At 43.9% G+C, this 20828-nt stretch overlaps 4 protein-coding genes across 5 annotated transcripts in view; 1 reads left to right on the top strand and 3 right to left on the bottom strand.

Moving 5' to 3' along the window:
* The window catches only part of zc3h13 (zinc finger CCCH-type containing 13), a 16444-nt gene extending 4763 nt beyond the window's left edge, over positions 1-11681 (bottom strand). The window contains exons 1-16 of one of the 2 annotated variants that reach the window (XM_024294314.2): positions 11498-11681; positions 10383-10550; positions 10127-10230; positions 9929-10043; positions 9748-9856; positions 8847-9013; positions 8628-8773; positions 8339-8539; positions 8056-8223; positions 7116-7459; positions 6613-7047; positions 6293-6538; positions 4809-5283; positions 3103-3299; positions 1652-2902; positions 916-1515 (exon numbers count right to left, since the gene is read on the bottom strand). In XM_024294314.2, coding sequence (XP_024150082.1) covers positions 916-1515; positions 1652-2902; positions 3103-3299; positions 4809-5283; positions 6293-6538; positions 6613-7047; positions 7116-7459; positions 8056-8223; positions 8339-8539; positions 8628-8773; positions 8847-9013; positions 9748-9856; positions 9929-10043; positions 10127-10230; positions 10383-10541 — 4717 coding nt within the window. In that variant the 5' untranslated portion in view covers positions 10542-10550; positions 11498-11681. The remainder of the gene's footprint in view (positions 1-915; positions 1516-1651; positions 2903-3102; positions 3300-4808; positions 5284-6292; positions 6539-6612; positions 7048-7115; positions 7460-8055; positions 8224-8338; positions 8540-8627; positions 8774-8846; positions 9014-9747; positions 9857-9928; positions 10044-10126; positions 10231-10382; positions 10551-11497) is intronic. The other variant, XM_024294316.2, reaches the window with a different exon arrangement.
* A 674-nt stretch (positions 11682-12355) lies between these two features.
* Positions 12356-15725, bottom strand: cpb2 (carboxypeptidase B2 (plasma)). Its single transcript, XM_024294311.2, has 11 exons — positions 15578-15725; positions 15411-15486; positions 15220-15344; positions 15049-15154; positions 14885-14986; positions 14701-14805; positions 14502-14612; positions 13350-13440; positions 12998-13200; positions 12829-12913; positions 12356-12754 (listed from the first exon to the last, which is right to left on the bottom strand). The coding sequence occupies exons 1-11, from the start codon at positions 15643-15645 to the stop codon at positions 12540-12542; spliced, it is 1287 nt and encodes a 428-aa protein (XP_024150079.1). The 5' UTR covers positions 15646-15725; the 3' UTR covers positions 12356-12539.
* Positions 15726-15902: 177 nt separating this feature from the next.
* LOC112160013 (GDP-Man:Man(3)GlcNAc(2)-PP-Dol alpha-1,2-mannosyltransferase) lies at positions 15903-18770 on the top strand. Its single transcript, XM_024294312.2, has 5 exons — positions 15903-16032; positions 16766-16987; positions 17054-17425; positions 17494-18044; positions 18120-18770. The coding sequence occupies exons 1-5, from the start codon at positions 15971-15973 to the stop codon at positions 18401-18403; spliced, it is 1491 nt and encodes a 496-aa protein (XP_024150080.1). The 5' UTR covers positions 15903-15970; the 3' UTR covers positions 18404-18770.
* A 649-nt stretch (positions 18771-19419) lies between these two features.
* The window catches only part of raph1b (Ras association (RalGDS/AF-6) and pleckstrin homology domains 1b), a gene marked incomplete in the record, with an annotated part of 61721 nt that continues 60312 nt past the window's right edge, over positions 19420-20828 (bottom strand). Inside the window, 1 exon segment of the mRNA XM_024294304.2 lies at positions 19420-20828. Within this exon segment, the coding sequence (XP_024150072.1) occupies positions 20496-20828 (333 nt within the window).

Here is a 20828-nt window from a genome sequence, read left to right as displayed (position 1 = left end):
TTAGCGCTCTCGCCTCACAGCGAGAAGGCCCCGGTTCGACTCCCGGCTGGGACCTTTCTGTGTGGAGTTTGCATGTTCTCCCCGTGCATGCGTGGGTTTTCACCGGGGACTCCGGCTTCCTCCCACCGTCCAAAAACATGCTTCATAGGTTAATTGGTGACTCTAAATTGGCCCTAGGTGTGAATGTGAGAGTGAATGGGTGTGTGATTGAGGCCCTGCGACAGACTGGAGACCTGTCCAGGGTGTACCCCGCCTTCGCCCATCAGTAGCCGGGATAGGCTCCGGCACCCCCGCGACCCCGAAAGGGACATAGCGGTCAAGAAGATGGATGGATGGATGGATATTTCTCTTAATTAAATACAACATTTCTGGGTTTTAAATACAACATTTTTCTGTTTTAAATGCGACGCTTCTCGGTTTTAAATACATCTTCGGTTGGTCTTGAACAGGACTTCTCTCTGTTCAGAGTACAACTTTTCTTTGTTTTGAATAAAGTTTCTGTTTCATTTGAACATAATTTTTTTTTAATATGACTTGTTTGTATTAAAGTAATTCTTCTTCAATTTGAAATGTCCCACTAAAATACTGTCAAAAATAAGTCACGGTGTTACAGGCACATATGTAATGAAGCACACTTTGTTGAATCCCTGTCTCATGGCTCGTTTTGACACTATTTCAACAGAAGTTTTGAACTCAAGAAAGCTCATCGTCAAATCAAGAGACAAATCCCATTCACATCAGGAATATGAAATAAAACACTTTGACGAAGTTGTACTCAACTTTGTCTGTTTGAATACTTCTCATCTTGACAGCTATCTAACAGGTCAAAGTGCTGCCCCTCGATTTTTTAGGAACACTTTCCTAATGTAATTAGCTTTTCTCCAGGTCATAGACCGATCCCCGGCGTGCTCTCACCGTCCATGCTGTCGTTCTTCTCCAGCTCCCTCTGATCTCCCACAGCTTGGTGACTGTTGCTGGGTTTCTCCTCTGCGGGGCTGAAGGCTTCTCTAGGCAGCAGCGGCTCATAGTCGCTCCTCTCCTGCCTGGTGTCTCCCCGACCCGGAGCCCGGGGGTCTCCGTGGGGCGGCAGGTCCATTATCATCCTGTCCCTCTCTCGCTCGCCTCCCCTCTCAGCTCTCCCGTCCCGGTCCCGCTCCCTCTCTCGTTCGTGCTGCTGCAGGAGCCCTTCGGGCAGGAGGCGCTCCCGCTCTCTGCCGTCCCGCTCCCTCATCAAAGGTTCCCGACCCGGACGCATTCCCAGGGGCTCCCGCCCGCGGCTGGGCCAGTCTCTGGGCTCTGGCTCCCAGTCTCTCTGCTGCTGGAGGGGCTGCTGCAGGAGCAGCGGCGGCTGCTGCTGGGGACGCAGGTCCTTGCGGTCCCGGTCCCTGTCGAACGTCTCCCGGTCCCTCTCCCGCTCCCGGCTGTCGTAGGAGCCGGCCCGGGACCTGGACCTCGCCTGCCTCTCAGAATCGGGAGAGCTGCGTCTGGAGCTGTGGCTGCGGGAGTCTTGACGGTCTGTGGAACAAACGATTAAAAATAACAATCACATTTGAAAGGGGATCCCGGAGTCACCTGATCCGACCAATCAGAAGCCAGCAGGTAGCTCGTCCCCACACAAGAAAATAAACGTACTGCAAGACTGAAGATGTACCTGACGACGTGCTGCGACTGGGCTCTCCTCTTCTCAGCTGGTCAATTCTGGACTTCCTCTCGGCGCCGGGAGCGTCCACGAGCCCCGGACGCTCACGCTCCCTCTCGCGCTCCCTCTCCCGATCACGGGAGTTGGCGCCCTGCAGCCGTCCCCGGCGCGGCCGCAGACCCTGGTGGTCGTCCCTGTGTCCCGACTCGTTGGAGGGCGACCGGGGGCGCCTGGAGGAGGTGCGGCTCTGGTTGCTCCCCATGCTGCTGCTGCGCGGCTGCTCCGGCGGCAGCTTGCGGAGCACGGGCTGCGACATCAGCGGCGGCAGGGTCATGGTCTGCATCAGCATGGGGGGGTCCTGGGACAGCAGCGGGGCGATGGGAGGCGGGTTACACCTGTCCCTGCCCATCCGGGAGGCTCCGCCTCTCCTCTGAGTCTCCAGCGGAGCTCTGTCTCCTGAAGTGGGCGGGGCTTGCTTCTCCAGAGGGGCGCTGCGGTCCGTCACCTCCTCATCGGACCAGTCGCTGAAGTTGTCCACCTTGGGGAGCGGGGACGGTTCTGCGTTGGCTCCGGTTGCGCGGTGGTCCGGCCTCATGGAGGGCGGTGGCGTCCGAGGACCTCTCTTCCTCTTGCTGTGAGGTGGAGGTGCCGCCGCCACCACCACCGCCGCCGCCTCCTCCTCGGAGGCTTCAGAGTCTCCTCCTCGTGACCGCTTCCTCTTCCGGTCGAGCGCCTTCTTCTTGGCTCCCTTCCTCGGCGAGGGCATGAGCGGGGGCACGTCTGCGGGGGCGGCGGGCGGCGGCTCGGGGTTGAACCGCTCCGCCGGAGCAGCCAGGCTGCCTCCACCGGCAGCTCCTTCGTCTTTGCGAGCTTTCTTCAGGCCCTTCCTCTGCGACTTCATCTTCTTCTTGCCTTCCTCGTTGGCCTGAGAGCCGGCAGCGTCTCGGTCATCACCACGAGCGGCGACGGCTGCAGGAGGCGGCGGCGGCGGAGGAGTGGATTCCCTCTGGTCCCTCCCCCTGCTGCGCGGCTCGGCTTCAGGGAGGTACTCCGCGCGCCTCTCCCCTCCGCGGTCTCGCTCCACGCCTCGAGGCTCCGGCTCCTCGTTGCGGCCGCGCGCCTCCCTCTTCTCCGCAGCTCCTCGCCGCTCCTCGTCCTTCCAGTGGGCGGGTTTGTCGTCCGAAGCGGCGCCTCTCGGTGGCGAGCGGGACAAGCGGTCCTGAGGTCTCACCACTTGGCTGTGCAGACGGTGCTTGTCTCCATCTGGGCAAAAAAACAACCAATCGATTTTTTTTCCAAACAAAGATTTTCAAAATAAAACAACCTTTACTTTAGCAAGAATTGCAGATTTCTGTTTGATAGTAAAAATGCACCAACAGCCAATAAGAAGAAACACATGTGGAGGCTGCGGTGCGTTTCCCACAATAACAGGAGTGTGTCTGTTTTAAAGAGGTTTTTCCTACTGTCAGATGGAGGCAGACACACGGGGCTGGGGAGGAGGGGCTGTGGGTGGAGCTTGGCCTGCCCTCGGCCAATGGGGCGCTCACTTTTGTCTTCGGCGCTATTGTAGCCGTCGCTGTCGGCCGGGCTAAAGTCTCGCGCCGCCCGCTTTGGGGATGGCCGGGGGCTCGGGGTGCTCTCCACCCGCGCTCTCTTCCGACTAAAACGCAGAAGAAAATTTCAATGGAAAACATTTCTACAATAATCGGCTAAACATGGAATATTTTGAATCTCTACGATGTACAGAGTATTTGAAAATAAATCTTAGCTGTAAAATTATAAAAATAATTTATTTTACAATATAAAGGTCATATTATTTAAATAAAGTTGTAATTTATTAAAAACAAAGTTGTACTTTTACAAAAAAAAGTAAAGCAGATTCATTGACAGTGTGATGTCTGTCGGATTTTTAGTTTTGAAAAAACGTAAAATTACTAGTAAAAAAATGACATCTGACATTTTCATAAATGTACGACTTATTATATGAAAATTCTGACTTTTTATTATAAAATGATATATATTAAAATATTTATTTCTGTAAAATGTTGACGTTTTTCTCAAAATTGTATAACTTCATTCTGGTAAAATTTGTTAATTTTTTTTTTTTTTTACTTTACTTACTTCAAAAATAACTATATTTCTTTAAGATTTTTATGACTAGTTCCAAAACAATTCCTTTTTTTTTTTTACTTTATTCTCCTAAATCTTTTTTTAATTCTTTTATGACTTTGTTTTGTAAAAGTTAGACGCATTTGTCATCAATTTATAACTTTACAATGTCATATTTTTTCTAATAATAATACGTGTCATTCATGTAAAAAAAATGTAAAAGTATATGAAGGTACACAAGTAAGGAATCCAGTTTGAAAAAGTATATAAAGTCCGATTTTATTCATTTAAATCTAGACTTTTTCTTATTATTTTACAACTTTATTTTATTTCTCATAAAATTACAACTTAATCCAAGTAAAATCTTGTCTTTTCTTACCCCAAAATAATATGATGTTTAAAATGTTTAGTTTTTCATATACTTTTAATAATAATCTTGCCATTTTTTTATTTAATAATTTTACGACTATTTGGGTAAAATTATTTAATTATTTTACAACTTTATTCTCGTAAATCTCCGCTTTCTTTTCTTATAATTTCACTGTTTTGTTTGTGTAAGATTAAGACATAGCTCTCATAAATTTACACTTTTATTCCAGTAAATGTCTTTTTTTCACAATAGTATGACATTGTTCTTCTAACATTTTGACTTTTTTGTCATAATTTAAATAATTAATTACTACTTTTATAGGTTTTGCCTTTTTTCTCATAATTTCACAACTTATTCTGTTAAAATTAGAACATATTTCTTATAATTTTACTATTTCTTTTGGTAATATATCTACTTTTTCTCATAATTGTACACCTTTATTTCTGTAAAATGTCTTTTTTTTCAAAATATTTACTTTTTCCTCATAATTGTATTTTATTTTTAAAAAATAGTTTTTTTCCAATAATTTTACAACTTTTTTCTAGTAAAATTCGACTTTTATCTCATAATATTAAGAATTTTCTTTCAAGTTTTCCACTTTACTCTCATCTATCTGTTTATTTTTCCATTTTTCCGCCGTAGATCTCACTGATTTTGGCGATAAAGAACCAAACCAGCATCGCTGCGTACCTCAGCTTGCGATCATCCCGGGTGTCTCGGACGGACCGCTCTTCCCGGACGTCCTCTCTCCTCTCCCGCCTCTCCTCCCTCCCTCTCTCCCTTTCCCTCTCCTCCCACTCCCGCTGCCTCTCTCGCTCTCTTTGCTCCCTCTGCTCCCTCTCTCTCTCCCTCTCCTTCCTCTCTCGCTCCCTCTCCCTCTCCTCCCTCTCCCTCTCCCTCTCCCTCTCCCGTTCTCGTTCCCGAGCTCGCTCCCTTTCCCTCTCCGCCTCCCTCTCCCTCTCCTTCTCCCGCTCCTTTTCCCTCTCTCTCTCCCTCTCCCGCTCCTTCTCCTTCTCCCTCTCCCGCTCTCGTTCCCTTTCCCGCTCCCGGGCCCGGTCGTCCCGTCTGTCCTCCGACCGGTCTGTCCGCCGATCGTCCCGTCGGTCGTCCCGGTCGGACTCCTCCGACCTGCCGGGGTATCTGGAGGGAGAGACGGCCCGCTGATCTGCAAGACAGAGAGAAACCATAAAAAAACTTTATTAGATTTAAAGAAAGAAAAGGCTGAATCTTGAGGTCATAAAGTGAAGCTGCATTCTATTAATTGGCCAGCAGGGGGAACCGCAACAAAATAATTGATGTTTTAACATTATCTCACTTTTTTGGGGCAGAATGTTTTCTCATTTTAAGAAAAAGGAAACAAAAAATTAAAAAAAATTGGATTCAACTCATGATTATGTCACTGAAAATTCAACACAAATCTTCAAGTTTTGTCATTAAATTACCTTGTTTAACATTTTTAAAAAGTCACATTTGTATCAACTTTAAACTGTTTCCATCCTTCTTTAAGTGAAAATCCGTTTATAAAATATAAAACATACATTAGTTTTGAGGTATAAAAAGGTTCAATCGTTTTTCCTTTAGTGCTCCTATTATTGTCTGTTTATCATAATTCTGTCAAGAAAGTCTAAAAAAGATTCAGAAAAATACAATTTAGAAACGGAAATAAGAAACAAAAGATTTGTTTTCTGCTAATGTGTTTTTATTTTCATAATATATTGATGAAAGTACAATTTCTGCTCCATACTTTACACAAAAAGTCGAATTTAATGATTTTGAAGTTTATTTTCAACTTAGATCAATTTTTATTGGTCCTTTTATTTATTTTAAATATTTTTTTAACTAAAATTTGAATTGTTCACATAATTTTATTATTTTTTTTATTATTTTTCTGTCTCTTTGAAAAACAAATTTCAATTTAAAAGATTTTAATGTGGTTTAATTGTAGGTAAAACAATTTAAATTGAAAGAAACATTAAGTTGATTCTTAGGACGGAATTTTTCAGGTGAGAGCAAATTAATTTTTCTTAGCAATAATATTAAGACAAGTTGATTTTTTCTCTCAGTTGTTTCATCATAAACCAAAAATCTGGTTTTGTGGATTTTTTTAATTAATTCAGTTGATTTGATTGGATTTTGAGGCACCAAAGAATCACAGAAACCGTCCGGCGCCTGACCTCTGTCGCGGTTGTCTCTGCGCTCCCGCTCCCCATGCCCGCCCCTCCTGTCGTAGGAGGAGTCTCGGGGCTGCTCCCGCCTCTCCCCCTCGTAGCGGTCCCGGTCTGAAACTCTCTCTGAGGTTCTTTCGGCGGCGCTGCGGTCCGCCCCTCTCTCCAGGCTTCGCTCCCGCGCGGCGCCGCTCCGCGACTCCCAGCTGTCGTAGCTGCTGTCCATCTGGGAGCCGCGGGAGTTCCTGAGTGAGCCTGAAGAGGCGACAAAGGAAGACGTTCAGACCGTGAAAGTGAGCCATGAAAACACTCCATCAAACACGCTTCACCTTTATCAGCCGTTTCCGTCGGACGGCCTCTTCCTCGCCCATTCCTGTCGGCTCTCTCCACCCGACCTTCGCTTCTGCCGGCGTCGTCGCGTCCGTGACCTCTCCCGTACAGCCTGTCGTCCTGAGCCAGATCCTCCTTCCTGTAGGAGTCGTTCCTCTCTCTCTCCCTCTCCTTTTCCCGCTCCTTCTCCCGCTCCCGCTCTCTATCCCGCCGCTCCAGCGACTCCCGGCTGGAGCGCCCGTCGCCCCTGCTGTCTCTGGAGTCTTTGGCGTCCCTGTTGTCTCGGCTTTCCCGGGACTCCCGCGCCGGCTCCCTCCCTCGGTCGCGGGCGTCGCGCCGCTCGCGAGCGTCTCTGGACTCCCTTTCCTCCCGGGCTGCGATCAGCTCGGAGTCGTAGTCGTCGCGGACGGCGTCTTTGTCCCGCTTGCTGCGATCTGAAAACAAAATTTGGATTAACTTCCCATCAAATGGTACCAACAAGAAAGTTTTGCACCAAACATACCCTCTCTGTGCTCGTGCCGGCGCTCCGGAGGAGGCGGAGTTCTCTCCCTCTCGCCCCGGCTCCTCTCCCGGCCTCTGGAGTGGTGCCGGCTGGGACTGGATCTCTCCGAGCGCCGGTGAGGAGGGGAGGCGTCATGGGAGGCCGGTGGGGACCGGGACCGACGGGAGCTGGTGGGCGAGGCGGTGGAGACGTGCGCCGCCGAGCTCCGATGGTAGACCGGGGATGTGGAGCGGCGCCGGCGAGGCGAGGGAGAGTGGCGCTGGGCGGACGACCCCGAGTGGGAGGAGGGGGAGTGATGGCGGGAGGGGGAGGGAGTGCGCTGATGTCGGGAGGAGGAAGGAGACCTGAGATGAGAAAAAGGAAATAATTTATAGCGTTTCAAAATAGTGCTGCCACAAATGAATATTTTAATAGTCGACTAATCACCGATTATTTTTTCAGATTAGTCGACTAATTGGGTCATAAGCAAACTGGATGTGAAGCACACATGTTAGCCATCATTAGCTTTAAACTAACTAAAAACTAGATATATAGCATTACCTGTGATAATGCTAGTGTGAATGCTGTAAGCTGAATTTGGCCGCTGAAGATGCTGAAATTGAGAGTGGTCAACACTAAAGCCAATAGCCAGATATTGGTTAAATGCCAAATTAGCTTGAAAAAAACTGAAAAAAGCCTAAATTAGCCAAAATAACTAGCATGTAGCTGAAATATGAACTAAACTCCAAAATAGCTTAAAAAACCTTAATAAATGCCAAAATAGTCCAAAGAGTTAGCAGAATGCTATTATAACTTTAAACTTTACTGCACTCTGACTCCATATGATACAAAGTAACGACTAATCGACTATTTTAATAGTCGATTAATCGACTAATCGTGACAGTCCTATTTCAAAATACAGCAAAAAAAAAAAGAATATTGTCAGGGTTTTAACTCAAACCTGCGGCGAGGAGACGGAAGTGCCAGAGTCTTATGGGAGGAAACTTTGGGGGAGACGGACTTCTTCCTGGAGGTGGGCGACGCGCCTCGGGACGGGGAGGACACACTGCTGGAGCGCTCATCTGACGTCAGCACTCGCTTGGCCTTATGGGAACTATCGGATCGGTCCCTAAGAAGCAGCATCAATAATTAAAGACACAAAGCAGATTTTTAGGAAAAACAACCTGAATGAGGTACATTTAAAAAGGCTAAAACATTTTGAAGGCTCAAACGAGAATCTCTACCGTCGTTTTTCCTTTTTCTCCTTGTGCTTCTCCGTGTCTCTCCCGCGGTCTTTCCCCTCCTTCTGCTTCTCCTCCGTCTTCTCCTTGTTCTTGTGCTTCCCTTTGTGCTTCTTCCCCACCACGGGGAGGTCCAGCGGGACGGGAGGGGGAGGGCTGGGCGTGCGGGGGCCCTTCTTCTTACTGTGGCCGCCTTTGGAGGGTCTGACAGATCCGAAAAAATGAGCAAATACGACAAAAGCAGGAAAGAAGGCATTTTTGTAGATTTCCCTTTCAATCGTGTTCCAAATACCTCGCGGTTTCTGAAACGGCCAAAGTCAGAGACGCTTTCTTCTCCTTCTTGCTGGAGCCGGCCCCTTTGGTTCCACTTTTGTGCTTGGGGGAGCTGGACCTTCTGGATGAAGGTGAATCCTTGGAGCACAGCAGCTCGGGGGAAGCCTGAGGGAAGCAGGAGGGGGTGGAGTCAGGAGCCATCCGCAGCGAGGGCAATGGCGGCCAGCCGTCGCTTTACCTTTGGCAGGGCGGTGCTCCTGCTTTTGCCGGGAGTCTCGTCTTTCTTGATGATGATGTCGTCTCTCTTGTCCAGGTTCTCCTGCTCCAGTTTCATCAGCTCCCTCTGGATCTTCTGCCGCTTCATCTCTAGAGATAACTCGTAGTCGTAGTCACCGACATCTGAGTCTAAAAACCACAGGAAAATAGAGGATTAAATTAAAAAATTGAAGTAAAACTTCAGTTTTTTTTTATTAAAAAGTTGAAGAAAAATTTTAAAAAACACTTAGCTGGTAAAAAAAAAAAAGCTTTAAATTGGTGCATTTCCAAATAAATTATGACAAAAGCATTAAAATAATGTTAAAAAAGAACAAATTTTAGTCTTTTCAACTAATATAATTGCTGTTCAGGTCAAGGAAATGCAATCTGAGAGCATGGAGATGGTTGACAAATTCCAAACTGAGGTTGAAAATGAGACAAAACTTTGTATCATTAGTACACCTGAGCAGTAAGCTGAAGAAAAACTCATCATCCTCTTCGAAAACGTGCATAAATCTGATTATCATCTGCATAGAAACAGAACGAATCTTTCTAAATATGAAACGCACAAAAAAAGAGGGTCAAGAACAAATTCCTGTGGAATCCCACAAATTCAGGAAACCAGATGAGGTTAAAACCATCAAACAGAATGCTGTAATGCCATGTAAGGTTATAAATTAATTAATTAAACGGCTAATTAATTAACTGACTTATAAAACAAAAATGAAGTTTTTAAGCATAAAAATTACACTTTTACAAAAAAAAAATACAAAAGTCAGGAGAAATCACAGATTAGCTCGTTTAATTTGGTTTCTTAATGGAACCAACACTGACAAATATTGACATTTTTGGTCACTTGGGTTGAGAAAAGGGTCAAACTAAACCTTCACGGTTGGCTTCCCACTCCGTCGGCTCTTCTTCGCTGGCTGGAGTCCGCTCCTTTGTGATTTTTATATCCTCCTCTCGGTGTCGGCCTCTGGAGGAGTCTCTCTGCTACGAAAAGTACGATTCCAAATCAATTGAGTAACAAGCATGTCCATGGTCTCTAAACGGGGATAGACTCACTCTCACTGTGGGGGACGTGGTTTCGTCCAAGTCGCGCTTCAAGTTCTCTTGGTCAACATCCTGTCTCTTGTTCTTCATCCTCTCTCGCAGATCACCTGTTGGTCTTTCATTTGACCTCCAAGAAACAACAAGTACGAATTATTCTTCAAGTTGCAGCCAGCTTTGGAAAATGGTGGAGCAGCGGTCGCCGTGTCTCACCTGCTGAAACTGAATCCTTTGCCTCGTGTCTGACTGCCATGTGTGTAGCGACAAGTGTTGCCGTAGCTGCAGTTACCGGTCTTCAGCCAATTTCTACACTGACTCTGAAAGACACAAAGGAAAGCGTCGAGTCAGGAAACCGAAAAGCTAAAAGCACAGGCCGCTTTTCAGGATTTAGTTCATCGTGTTTTTAGTTTTGTAAAATCATTTTAAAAAAAGCAGAAATAAAGTTTGCGACTTTGATTGGAGTGCGTACATCAGCAGCATTACTCCCAGTGCTGGGCCCGAGCCGTTCGAACACACTGGGCCTGCGAGAGGGGGTGGTGGGGTTGGTGGCGGCGCTGGTCGTGGTGCTGCTGCTGTCAGATATGGTTTTTGAATTCTCCACTGTTACCTTCCGCCTGATCTTGGACATTCTGCAGGACTGGAAACACAAAAACAAACTGTATAAAAATGTAATTAACACAAACTCACAGATAATAGTTGTTCTTGAAACAGTAAAAAAAATAATTAGGGGAATATAAAAAATATATAAATGATTAGATTAACCTCCTGACTACCAGCAAGTTAAATGCTGGTGTGGGACTCTGGGAAACGTAGTTTTTGGTGGATTTAAAAAAGAAAATTACTTTGTTTTCTGATTGTCAGAACAACCTAGTAAGAAATAAAAACAACAAAAAGCAAAAACTTCTAAAATTAGAGTTTTTCTTTAGCATGTTTTGTTTTGTAAATGTGTGATTGTCAATAAAGTTTGCAAAGAAAAAAGTTTTCTTTGCAAAGATTGAAAGAGTTCAGGAACTAAAGTTGATCAGAGCAGGTTTTAGTCATTAAATGTGGACGTTAATCCACCAGATCACGCGGAAATGCTTGTTTTACGCCTTCTGTATCATTTATTTATAATTTGCTTTTTTTTTATTGCTCCAAGAGTCTTCTGAGTTTTTTGTTTTTTCAAGATATTTCAAAGAACTGAAGGCACATTAAAAGGCGATCAGGAAAATTAAAAAAAAATGAAAAGTGTACGTTTAATTCAAGATACATTTTAATTTGTAAATAAGGTTTTTATTTATTTATTTATAACTCATCCTAAACAACAACACTGTTTTAGTTATTCATTGTACCGCTATCTTCACAGCTTTGTCAGGTTAGCTTCATGCTAAACATTGTACTTTACTACCTGCAAATGAGTAAATATGCACAATATTAATGAATAAAAAAATAATGTATGCACATTTAATGTATATAAACGAGAGGAAATTTGAATAAAGTGCAGCTAAAGTTATATATCCCGTTTTATCTTAGCACGGGGCCTTAAGCTACACAAAGAAGCAAAACCTCATTAAACTAAGCCCAAAAATAGTAAAAATATCTCACCCAATATTTGGTTTCGGTGTCGCTTTTTACTTTAATCCAGTTAGTGAACTGAAAACGCGTAAAAAATCAAGAGATTTACTCTTTAAAACCAAAAACAGAAAATGCCCAAACTGCCTTCATATTGGCGGCGAGTGCGCATGTCCGTGGAGCGCTGCTGGTTCTTCTTCGGTGGTAGTTTAAAGAGGGTTGTTGTCCTCTGATGTAATTTCGCCCCCTTCAGTATCACTCGCAAATTACACAATTCACAAAGTAGTTTTATTTTTAAAACACAAATTAAACAAAAACAGGAATAATCTTAAAAATATTTACATTTTTATCACTGTGAATATTTTTCAATTATGGATAAATGTTGACAATTCTTATTTTTTAAAATATTTTTTTTAAGTTTGTGAACATTTTGGGTAAAAAAAAAATTAAAAAAAAGGAATTTTAGGGGCCAAACAATTAGCTTTTTTCATCACAGTTTCAATTGATAAAAACCAGAGAGAGTTTAAACTGAAAAATTTATGTAGTTTTTTTTCTGTTTAAAATAAAAAAAATAAAAATCATAAACAGAAGTATAACAATGAGTGCCAATTAACACAAATTAAAAAAGGTTTTGAAGTTTAACAACTTATCCCCCTTTTTTATAATTAATTCCAAATTTCAGTCTATACAATATTTCCTTGAACTACAAGAAATAAACACATATTTAAAAAAATAACAATAATTGTGGCTAAATACTAGTTTTAAAAAGTTCTATTTTAAAACAGATTTTTGATGCTTGGGAGCATTTTGGGAGAAAAATCATTTCCTGTAAAAAAAGTAATTTGCTTTTATTTCACAGTTTTGACTGATAATGACTGAAGAACAAAAACATAAGAGAGAGAGAAATACCTTTATTTTGTTTATTTTTAATTAAATAATCATATTTATAGACAAAAAATTACAAGATACGTTTAATTTTGAATATCATTTCGACAGTTTGATGGACTAAGAGTTGGATTCGATGTTAAAATAGTATCATTCTGTTAATGCGTTCGACTGCAGCAGCTCCGTCCGTTCAGTCGTTCTGAGGTGGACTGGTTGGAGTTTGTGTTTTCTCCAGAACTTTCAGAGCGACGGTCTTCACTGCAGTCAAAGCTTCATTGCAGGCGTGGGCAATGCGGGACGGCGGCAGCAAGAAGCCATACTCCCCGCGGTCCTGGAGCTCAAATGTGAACGAGTATTTGATGCCGAGGTTGTAGGCCCAGTCATCAGAACCTCCAGGGGCCAAATCTATAGAGAGGCATTATTGAGTTTTAGATCAGAACAAAGTGACAGTGAATGACAAAAATGAAGGTTTTCCTTACATATTGTCTTAGCTCCTGCCCCATATTTATAAGTACTTCTGTAAAATCTTTTGATTTTTTGGGCAGCTTCCTGGACCATCTCAAACTATCAAAGAATAAATGAAAACTGATTTTAGATTCCAGCAATTTTTACTAAAACACATTAATGGTTGGTGATTAAAGCTCTCACCAAGTCATTGTGATTGCCAGCTTCTTCTAAAGTGCACGAGTATGGGAAGAGCAGCATCTGGGAGTAGGAGTGAATGCTGATGTACATCTGAATTGAGTCTTTGTGTTGGCGCAGGAAGTCGGCCACGGCCCGCGACTCCGGCTCCGACTCCGGGAACGCCCCGCAGTAGATCTCAGAGCAGGGGAAGGGAGAGGCCCCCTGTGCTGGGGGGACAAATGCGTTTTACATCTTTGGATACTTTAAAATCAAAAAGGAAACTTCTTCAAAAACAGAAAAATATATTTACATTTATTTTAAGAATTCTGGAACTTCAAAAAATCATTTTATTTCTTATCTCAGAATAAAAACTTACTGCACCAATTGGCGTCAAAGTTTCTGTTCAAATCGACCCCAATGCACTTTGGGTTCTGGCTGGGAGCGCGGTTCTTTCTCCACATCCTGTTCTGATGCAGAAGTCAATCATTAAAAAAACGAATGTGAAATATATGAAAACCAGTTAATGACAGTCAAAGGATGAAACAGAAGAAAACTAATATCCACAAACACACAAGTTACTGTTAACTGATGCAAAACGACACATTCATAATGAAAATGTGCAAAATTGTTTTAATTAATCACACAGATCTGGGAGGAAATGCCACAAGACACCATCCGTCGTCTCATTAGGAGCATGCCGCCATGTTGTCAAGCATGCATACAAGCTGGTGGGGGCCACACAAGATACTGAAAAGCATTTTGAGTTGCAGAAATTAAGTTTTGGAAAAAATGGACTAGCCTGCCACATCTTCATTTCACTCTGATTTTATGGTGTCTACACAATTGAACCTCTGTAGACTGAAAACTTTTATTTCCATTAAAATCCTTTTGTTCCTAAGACACTGCCCTGTCGTTATTTATATAGATATCCAACTTCATATTGAGATCTGATGTTTTTCTTTAAAGTGTTCCTTTAATTTCTGTGAGCAGTGTATTTACCTATGCATATAAAACACTGTGTTGCACCACAAGCTCTAATTTCGCTCGCCATTTTTGTTGAACTGCTCATGGTAGCTTGGGATCTGTGAGGGGCTGCAAGCGACAAGCTAGCAGGGGAGAGTGTAAACAGGTGGTTGATGGGAAGTGGGGGCGGGGTTGATCTGGGATATTAGTCCTGCCCCCAACTCAGAGACAAATTTCTCATGAACTCCTGCCGCTCTGTAGAAACTATGTCCTAGAAAACTAGACAGGTTTTGTTCTAGAAACGGTATAATCGTGTTTAAAAGACCGATTTAAAAATAGATTGATAGATTATTGGACTGGGACTTAAATATGAAATTCATGTGAAACATACGATTAAGCACAGAAAATTACTTACAAAAAATATAATAGATGTTAACAAGAGTGGAAATGCAAGCGAAGTTTGAAACAAAGCACAATAAACAGTTTTAATGACTTCAAAGGTGTGAATAAAGAGATGCTAATCACTAAAAACATGCCAGATATACTGGAGTGTATGTCCTCTTACTTTGGTCCATGTGTATTTGTATCCATCAGGGTTCAGGACTGGCAGGACGTAGACGTCCATGTCGTTTAGGATTTCCGTTATTTCTTTGTTGTAGTTGTAAAATGACAGCGACTGTGACAGGAGGGTCAGTCATTTCAGGTGTGTGGAAACAAGATGCACATTTTGCATATCAGCTGAGACAAGCTTTTCTAATACTCACATAGTGTACAAACCATAAGCAGAAAGCTGGGGAGATCCACTCCCTGGCGTGGATTCCACAGTCGATCCACATTGCTTTCCTGTTTGGTCTGTCACTAAAGGAAAGCTGAGGGCGCAGGGGGTCAAATATGGGGCTTCGTTCAAACATTTAAGGACATATTTGTGATAGACGAATGGAACTTCACCTTTAGGGCATACAGAGGTCGCTTCTCATAGGAAGAACCAACGAGAATGGCTTTGACTTTGGTGGGATTGTCATGCGAGGTCCTGTTTAGCCAGTCATAGATCTACAGCAGACACAATGTGTTTTTTGGTGTGTGACTATCTTAAACAGTGGAGATTGTCTTACATCTTCCAGGCTGTGGTAGCGTTCATAAAAGGTGGCGGTGCTGCGAGGGTCGGTGCCGTTCATCGTCTGCATTTCAATCAGCTCGTTCACGTTGGGCAGCGACACCCTAAAACCACAAGATGGACGTATATCGTAGCATCCTGAGGCTTCACCTTCAGAGAAGCAGCATACCTGTAGGTTATGTCATGTTTCTGGAGCAGAGACTGGACCGTCTCGTAGCTCTTCCCAGGAACAAACAGGTGGACTTCAGTTTGCTCCGTCATGTAGAACGGTGACACAGGCTGCCACAAGGCTGTCTGGAAACAAATAAATCACTTTTAATTGATTTTCAGACATGCTAATACAGAAAAATAGCCACCAACCTCATACTGAGTGGACACATTCTTCAAGATGTCCACCTGCTCCTGTGTTTCAGGAGTTATTATCAAAACTTGGTCACTGAATTAAAAGAAAGTACATAAAAACCCACAGTTAGTACATCTTTGTGACCTTCGGAGGAAAAACCATGACAAATCTCTAAGGAATTTACCTTGTTTCTTTGCAGGCTGTCATTGTCAGAAAATTAATAAAAATAAACAGAATCCAAAGAGTCGTCATGGTGCCAGAGTCCAGAAAAGAAAATGTCAGACTGTGGTCAAAGTGTGGAGGTGAAGAGATTTTATTGATTGAAACTCTGTTTATTTTAGGGTTAAATTTTTACCTTTGAGAAAGTACCATTATGTTCTTGGATATATCCTAATTTGTCTATTGTTGCAGCTTTAGATAACAATTTAAAGTTTGGAAAACTGCAGTGAATATTGAAATCACTTTTATTCATTTTTCCCTGGGGGTTTGGATGGCAGAGTGAAGTGCAGTAATACCTCCTGACCTGCAGGGGGAGCCAGTGAAACGTGGCAGCACGAGAAATTCGAAAGGTTTGTTGATGGATTTGGGAATCATGTCGGCTCACGACCAGTTGGTAATATGTTTGTGTGAAATAACAAGGTAGGTTTATCTCGAATTAAACGCTTACATTATTTTCGGACTCATTCAAAGAGCTGTTTGTATCATTGTGGTTTTTGCGGGTGACTTCCGGTGTTATAAGTAGAAAAGCGCTGATGGAAATTGTCTTTTCAAAACAAAATGATTATTCTTTTCTTTCAGTTTAAAATAAATTTAAAAAATGATTTTTTTCATGCTTTACGTTTTTGAAAACTATCATCGTTGTGTTAAAGTTGAACATTATTTGGTTTATAACAGTTAAATATGGTTAGTGTAGCGTTAAAAACATTTATAATTTGCCAAAATACTTCAAAATAAAGCTATATTTTAACTTCTAAACTTTGATTTGGAAAATATCCAAAAAGAAATTGAATCTGGTGTTTTAAAGTCAAACCTATTAAGGTTTTATTTTTTAAAAATGAAATGTTTTGTCAGAGACACACAAATTAATCGTTAGGATACAATTACAACATGATTTATTGTGTTTACTTCTGGGATTGGCCACAATAAAAACAAACTTGATGTTCAAAATATGATCATTTTCAAATACGCAAACAAAAACATGTAAATTGATTAAAATTGATACTCGTCTTGTTTATTATCCTTTTTTTCAACTAGTTTGTGGAATTAACTTTAATTTATAAATATAAGTAAATAAAAACACCACAAATTCACTCAGATAAATAATTTTTTAAATTAAATACATGTTTCAATGTCGTCTTCCATTTGTCTGCAGGTTGCTGTGGATGCTGCTGTTGCCGTTGGCGTTCCTCTGCGTGCTGCTGGTTGCCGTTCTGGTTCTGCTGGTTCTGGGCGTGCGGTTCTGGCTGCAGGGCATCAGGAACGCGCGGCGAGCGAGGGACGGACGCCCCGCGGTGGCGTTTTTCCACCCGTACTGCAACGCCGGCGGCGGGGGCGAGAGGGTGCTTTGGTGCGCCATCAGAGCGCTGCAGAATAGGTCCGTTGCGGTCCGTCTTCTCAACAGAAGGTTTCTGCTCGGCGTAAATCCGGGTTTTTTCTGCAGGTACGAGGACATAAACGTGGTGGTGTACACCGGCGACCTTGGTGTGAGCGGTCGTGTGATCGTGGAGGGAGCCCGGCGGCGTTTCAACATCGTTCTGCCCCGCCCCGTTCACTTCGTGTTCTTGCGGCACCGCCTGCTGGTGGAGCCGGGGCTGTTTCCTCATTTCACCCTGCTGGGGCAGAGCGTGGGCTCCGTCTTCCTGGGGTGGGAAGCCCTGACGGAGTTTGTGCCGGACCTCTACATCGACTCCATGGGGTACGCCTTCACTCTGCCTCTGTTTCGGTACCTGGGGGGCTGCCGCGTGGCGACCTACCTACACTACCCCACCATCAGCACCGACATGCTCTCTGTGGTGAGAGAGAGGAACCCCAGGTAATCTCTATGGGGCTCCACCAAACTCCAGAACCCAGAGGTTCTTTCTAACCCTTCCCCCCCCTCAGGTTCAACAACCCGGATTACATTTCCAACAGTCTGCTTCTGAGCGCCTTCAAGGTCTTTTACTACTTCCTGTTTGCGCTGCTGTACGGGATGGCGGGCTCCTGCAGCGACCTCATCATGGTCAACTCCTCCTGGACCCTAAACCACATCCTGTCATTGTGGCGTTCCCCCAACCGGACCTGCCTGGTCTACCCACCCTGTGACGTCGGCGCTTTCCTGGACGTCCCGCTGGAGGAGGAGGACGGCGGCGGGAAAAGCCGCTCTCTGGTCTCCGTCGGGCAGTTCCGGCCGGAGAAGGACCACCAGCTGCAGATCAGAGCCTTTAAGAAAGTCCTGGACCGGAGCAGAGCGGCGCTGAAGCTGGTTCTGGTTGGGGGATGCAGGAACCAGGAGGATGAGGAGCGGGTGCTCCTGCTGAGGGGGCTGTGCCAGGAGCTGGGCGTGGCCGACAGGGTGGAGTTTAAGCTGAACGTCTCCTTCGACGAGCTGAAGAAAGAGATCGGAGAAGCTACGATCGGACTCCACACCATGTGGAACGAACACTTTGGAATAAGTAACCCAATTTTTGTAACATTTTCGACCGACTTTTTGTAAAAGTTGAATACATTTCCGCGTTTTTTATTCCCAGGTGTGGTGGAGTTTATGGCAGCGGGAAAGGTGGTGCTGGCCCACAAATCCGGAGGTCCAAAGCTGGACATCGTGGTCCCTTTCGAAGGAGGGCAGACCGGCTTCCTCGCCGACGATGAGGACAGTTACGCCCAAACCATCGAGCACATTCTGGATCTACCCGCCGCCGAGCGGTTACGGATCCGGCGCAACGCTCGCCAGTCGGTAGCGCGCTTCTCCGACGACGAGTTCCAAGCCTGCTTCCTGGCTGCCATGGAGCCGGTGATGGTCATGCTGGACCGATGAGTCGGGACAAATTTGGCTTGTGGGGAGAATATATATTTAAAGATCGAATACATTTTTTAATTATTGCCATCTTAATTATTATTGGCATTAACTTGTTGAGGATGTTTACAAGTAAAACCATCAGCAGCACTTTATTTGTTAGAAACGCATTCCTTTTGTGTCATTTTTTAGGAATTCCGGGAGTTTCATGGGCAACAAAATGAGATGTTTACATTTGCATCATTTAAAGCAGTGAAGTATTTTTGCAAATATAGAATAAAAATGCATTAAAAAAATCATTTTTGTCACAGTTTTAAACTTTACAATTAAATCTGTTCTGCTGTAACAACTTTCCCTTTTATCTGTCACATTAAATGCTTTTATTTTCTTTATTGTGTGTTTCTGGGAGCTAAAAAATCCTGATGTGTCGATCATGTTTAGACGGTGCACTGAAACTGTAGGAAACTAATTAAAAAATCAGATATTTTTTTAAACTTATAATCCGAATCGGTTTGAAATCATTCCAATTTATTCAAAATTTCAAAATAAAAGACCAGAAACCTTAAGTATATAAGCATGTTATTATTCCAGAATAAATCGACTTAAACCTTAAATAACTTTCCATTTTTTACTCTCCATAAAAATATATTTTGTCAAATTTATAAAAAGTAAGAAATAAGTGCAAGATAACATCGGGCTATTAATAACACTAAAATAAAATGATCTGGAGGGCCGGATCCGCCCCCGAGCCTTGACTTTGACACGTGATCTAGGATAAAGTTTTATTTAATTTGAGGTGTAAATGGATTGATAAAAAAATGTTTCCCCTCATATATGGAAACAATTAGTTTTACTTTCATTTTATTTATGTATTTTATGTAAATATTGCTCTATAAAAGCAGCAGAATTTGAATTTTCTAAAGTGCACTACAGCAAAATGACCACTAGATGGAGCAAAGTCCCCGAGCTCTCAAGGTCACCAGGAGTGAAAGAAACCCAAAGATCAGACCACCAAAATAAAAGAGCGACAGTCAGAGTCTTGTTTGAACACTTATTATTGAGATTTTTTCAGTTTATATGCAAGATGACGCAATAATTCAACCCGAAGCCTTTTTTTGTTGCTTTATCTGCACTTCATCTGACCCCACGTTTACATCAGCACATAAATAACTTCCATCCTGCTGGCTGTAAAAAGACATTAGATACACAGTCCAAGTGTGGTTGGAAAACCGTAAGGAGACCAATGGAAACGTCTGAGAGGTTCTACACGCTTAAAATGATGCGATTATGAATGATATGTCATCCTCAGAGAGAAAGATTTCAAAATAAAAGAGCAGCGATGGCACCAAGAAGAGACGACAGAGTTGAAATGCACGTTTGGGCTAATCCTATATTTCCTTTGACGGGCTGCGTCTACTTCCTGGAAACCATGCGATTTGAGACCGGAACGGAGCAGCAGCTGAAATCTGTACAGGTCCAGAACACACGAGGGACACATGAAGACAGAGAGCAGCCCCCCCCACGTCTCCTTAGACACTACAGGATTGGCTTTTTAATAAAAAGTTGCACAGTTCAGACTCTTTGGACACCAGGTTTCCTTCAGTTTTGACCTTTTTGAGAACGACTTTAGAAGTGAGGCTGCCCTCGGGTTCAAGTAGTGCAACGCTCTGGTTTGATGAAGTTTGTTTAGCACATACATTCCTTCCGAAACGCCGACTGGCTCCTAAAAGTCTTAAAAACTTCTTTAAATTATTTCATACAAAAACCAAACAGTCTTCATTCTGACGCCCTTTGACCTCATGCGTGCACGCTCACGATGCATGCATGCAGACTGGAACGGCTGTGGTCCATGCAGAGTCGCAGTAGGACACGCCTCCTGGCGCCGGTTCCGTTTTTTCTGGCAAAAAAAAATACAAAAAAAAGGCAAAAAGACTCTGATCCGGAAATGTTGGCGCGATTCTCGGCTTCCTGTTGGGCGTGACCATGAAGGGAGTATAAAAACCTTTTTTCTTTTTTTGCTCTGGATTCCCGTTTAAAAAAAAAAGAACACTGTTGGACGATGATTTGGGTCACGTGTTTCCGTCAATAAAGTTCTGCTTTTCTGCGATCAACACTACCCGGTGAGTTTGGTGGCGTCCCCCCGCTTGGGCGGGGCGGGTGGGGGTCCGCGCCTCAGCGTTGCATAGCCTGAGATGTTTCCAGACATGTAGCCGCCGTTTCCTCCGTTGCTCTGCTTCTCGTGGTCCAGCAGCAGCTCCGGAGGCGGCGGCGGCAGCGCCATGTCGTCCATGGTTCCCGCGGGGTCCGGTTTGCCCTGCCGACCCACCGACTTCCGCTTCAGCGTCCGGTTCAGATCTTCGAGGAAGTTGGGCTGGCCTGAGTTTCCCTTGGGGGAGGTGGGGGGCGGAGGGGAGATGGCGGGAGGCTCCGGCGTGGCGTTGCTGCG

This window comes from Oryzias melastigma, linkage group LG2 (genome assembly GCF_002922805.2).
Source record: "Oryzias melastigma strain HK-1 linkage group LG2, ASM292280v2, whole genome shotgun sequence".
NCBI classification, from domain to species: domain Eukaryota; kingdom Metazoa; phylum Chordata; class Actinopteri; order Beloniformes; family Adrianichthyidae; genus Oryzias; species Oryzias melastigma.
The sequence above is the reverse complement of the archived record's forward strand: the minus strand, read 5'-3'. Positions and strand labels throughout refer to the sequence as shown.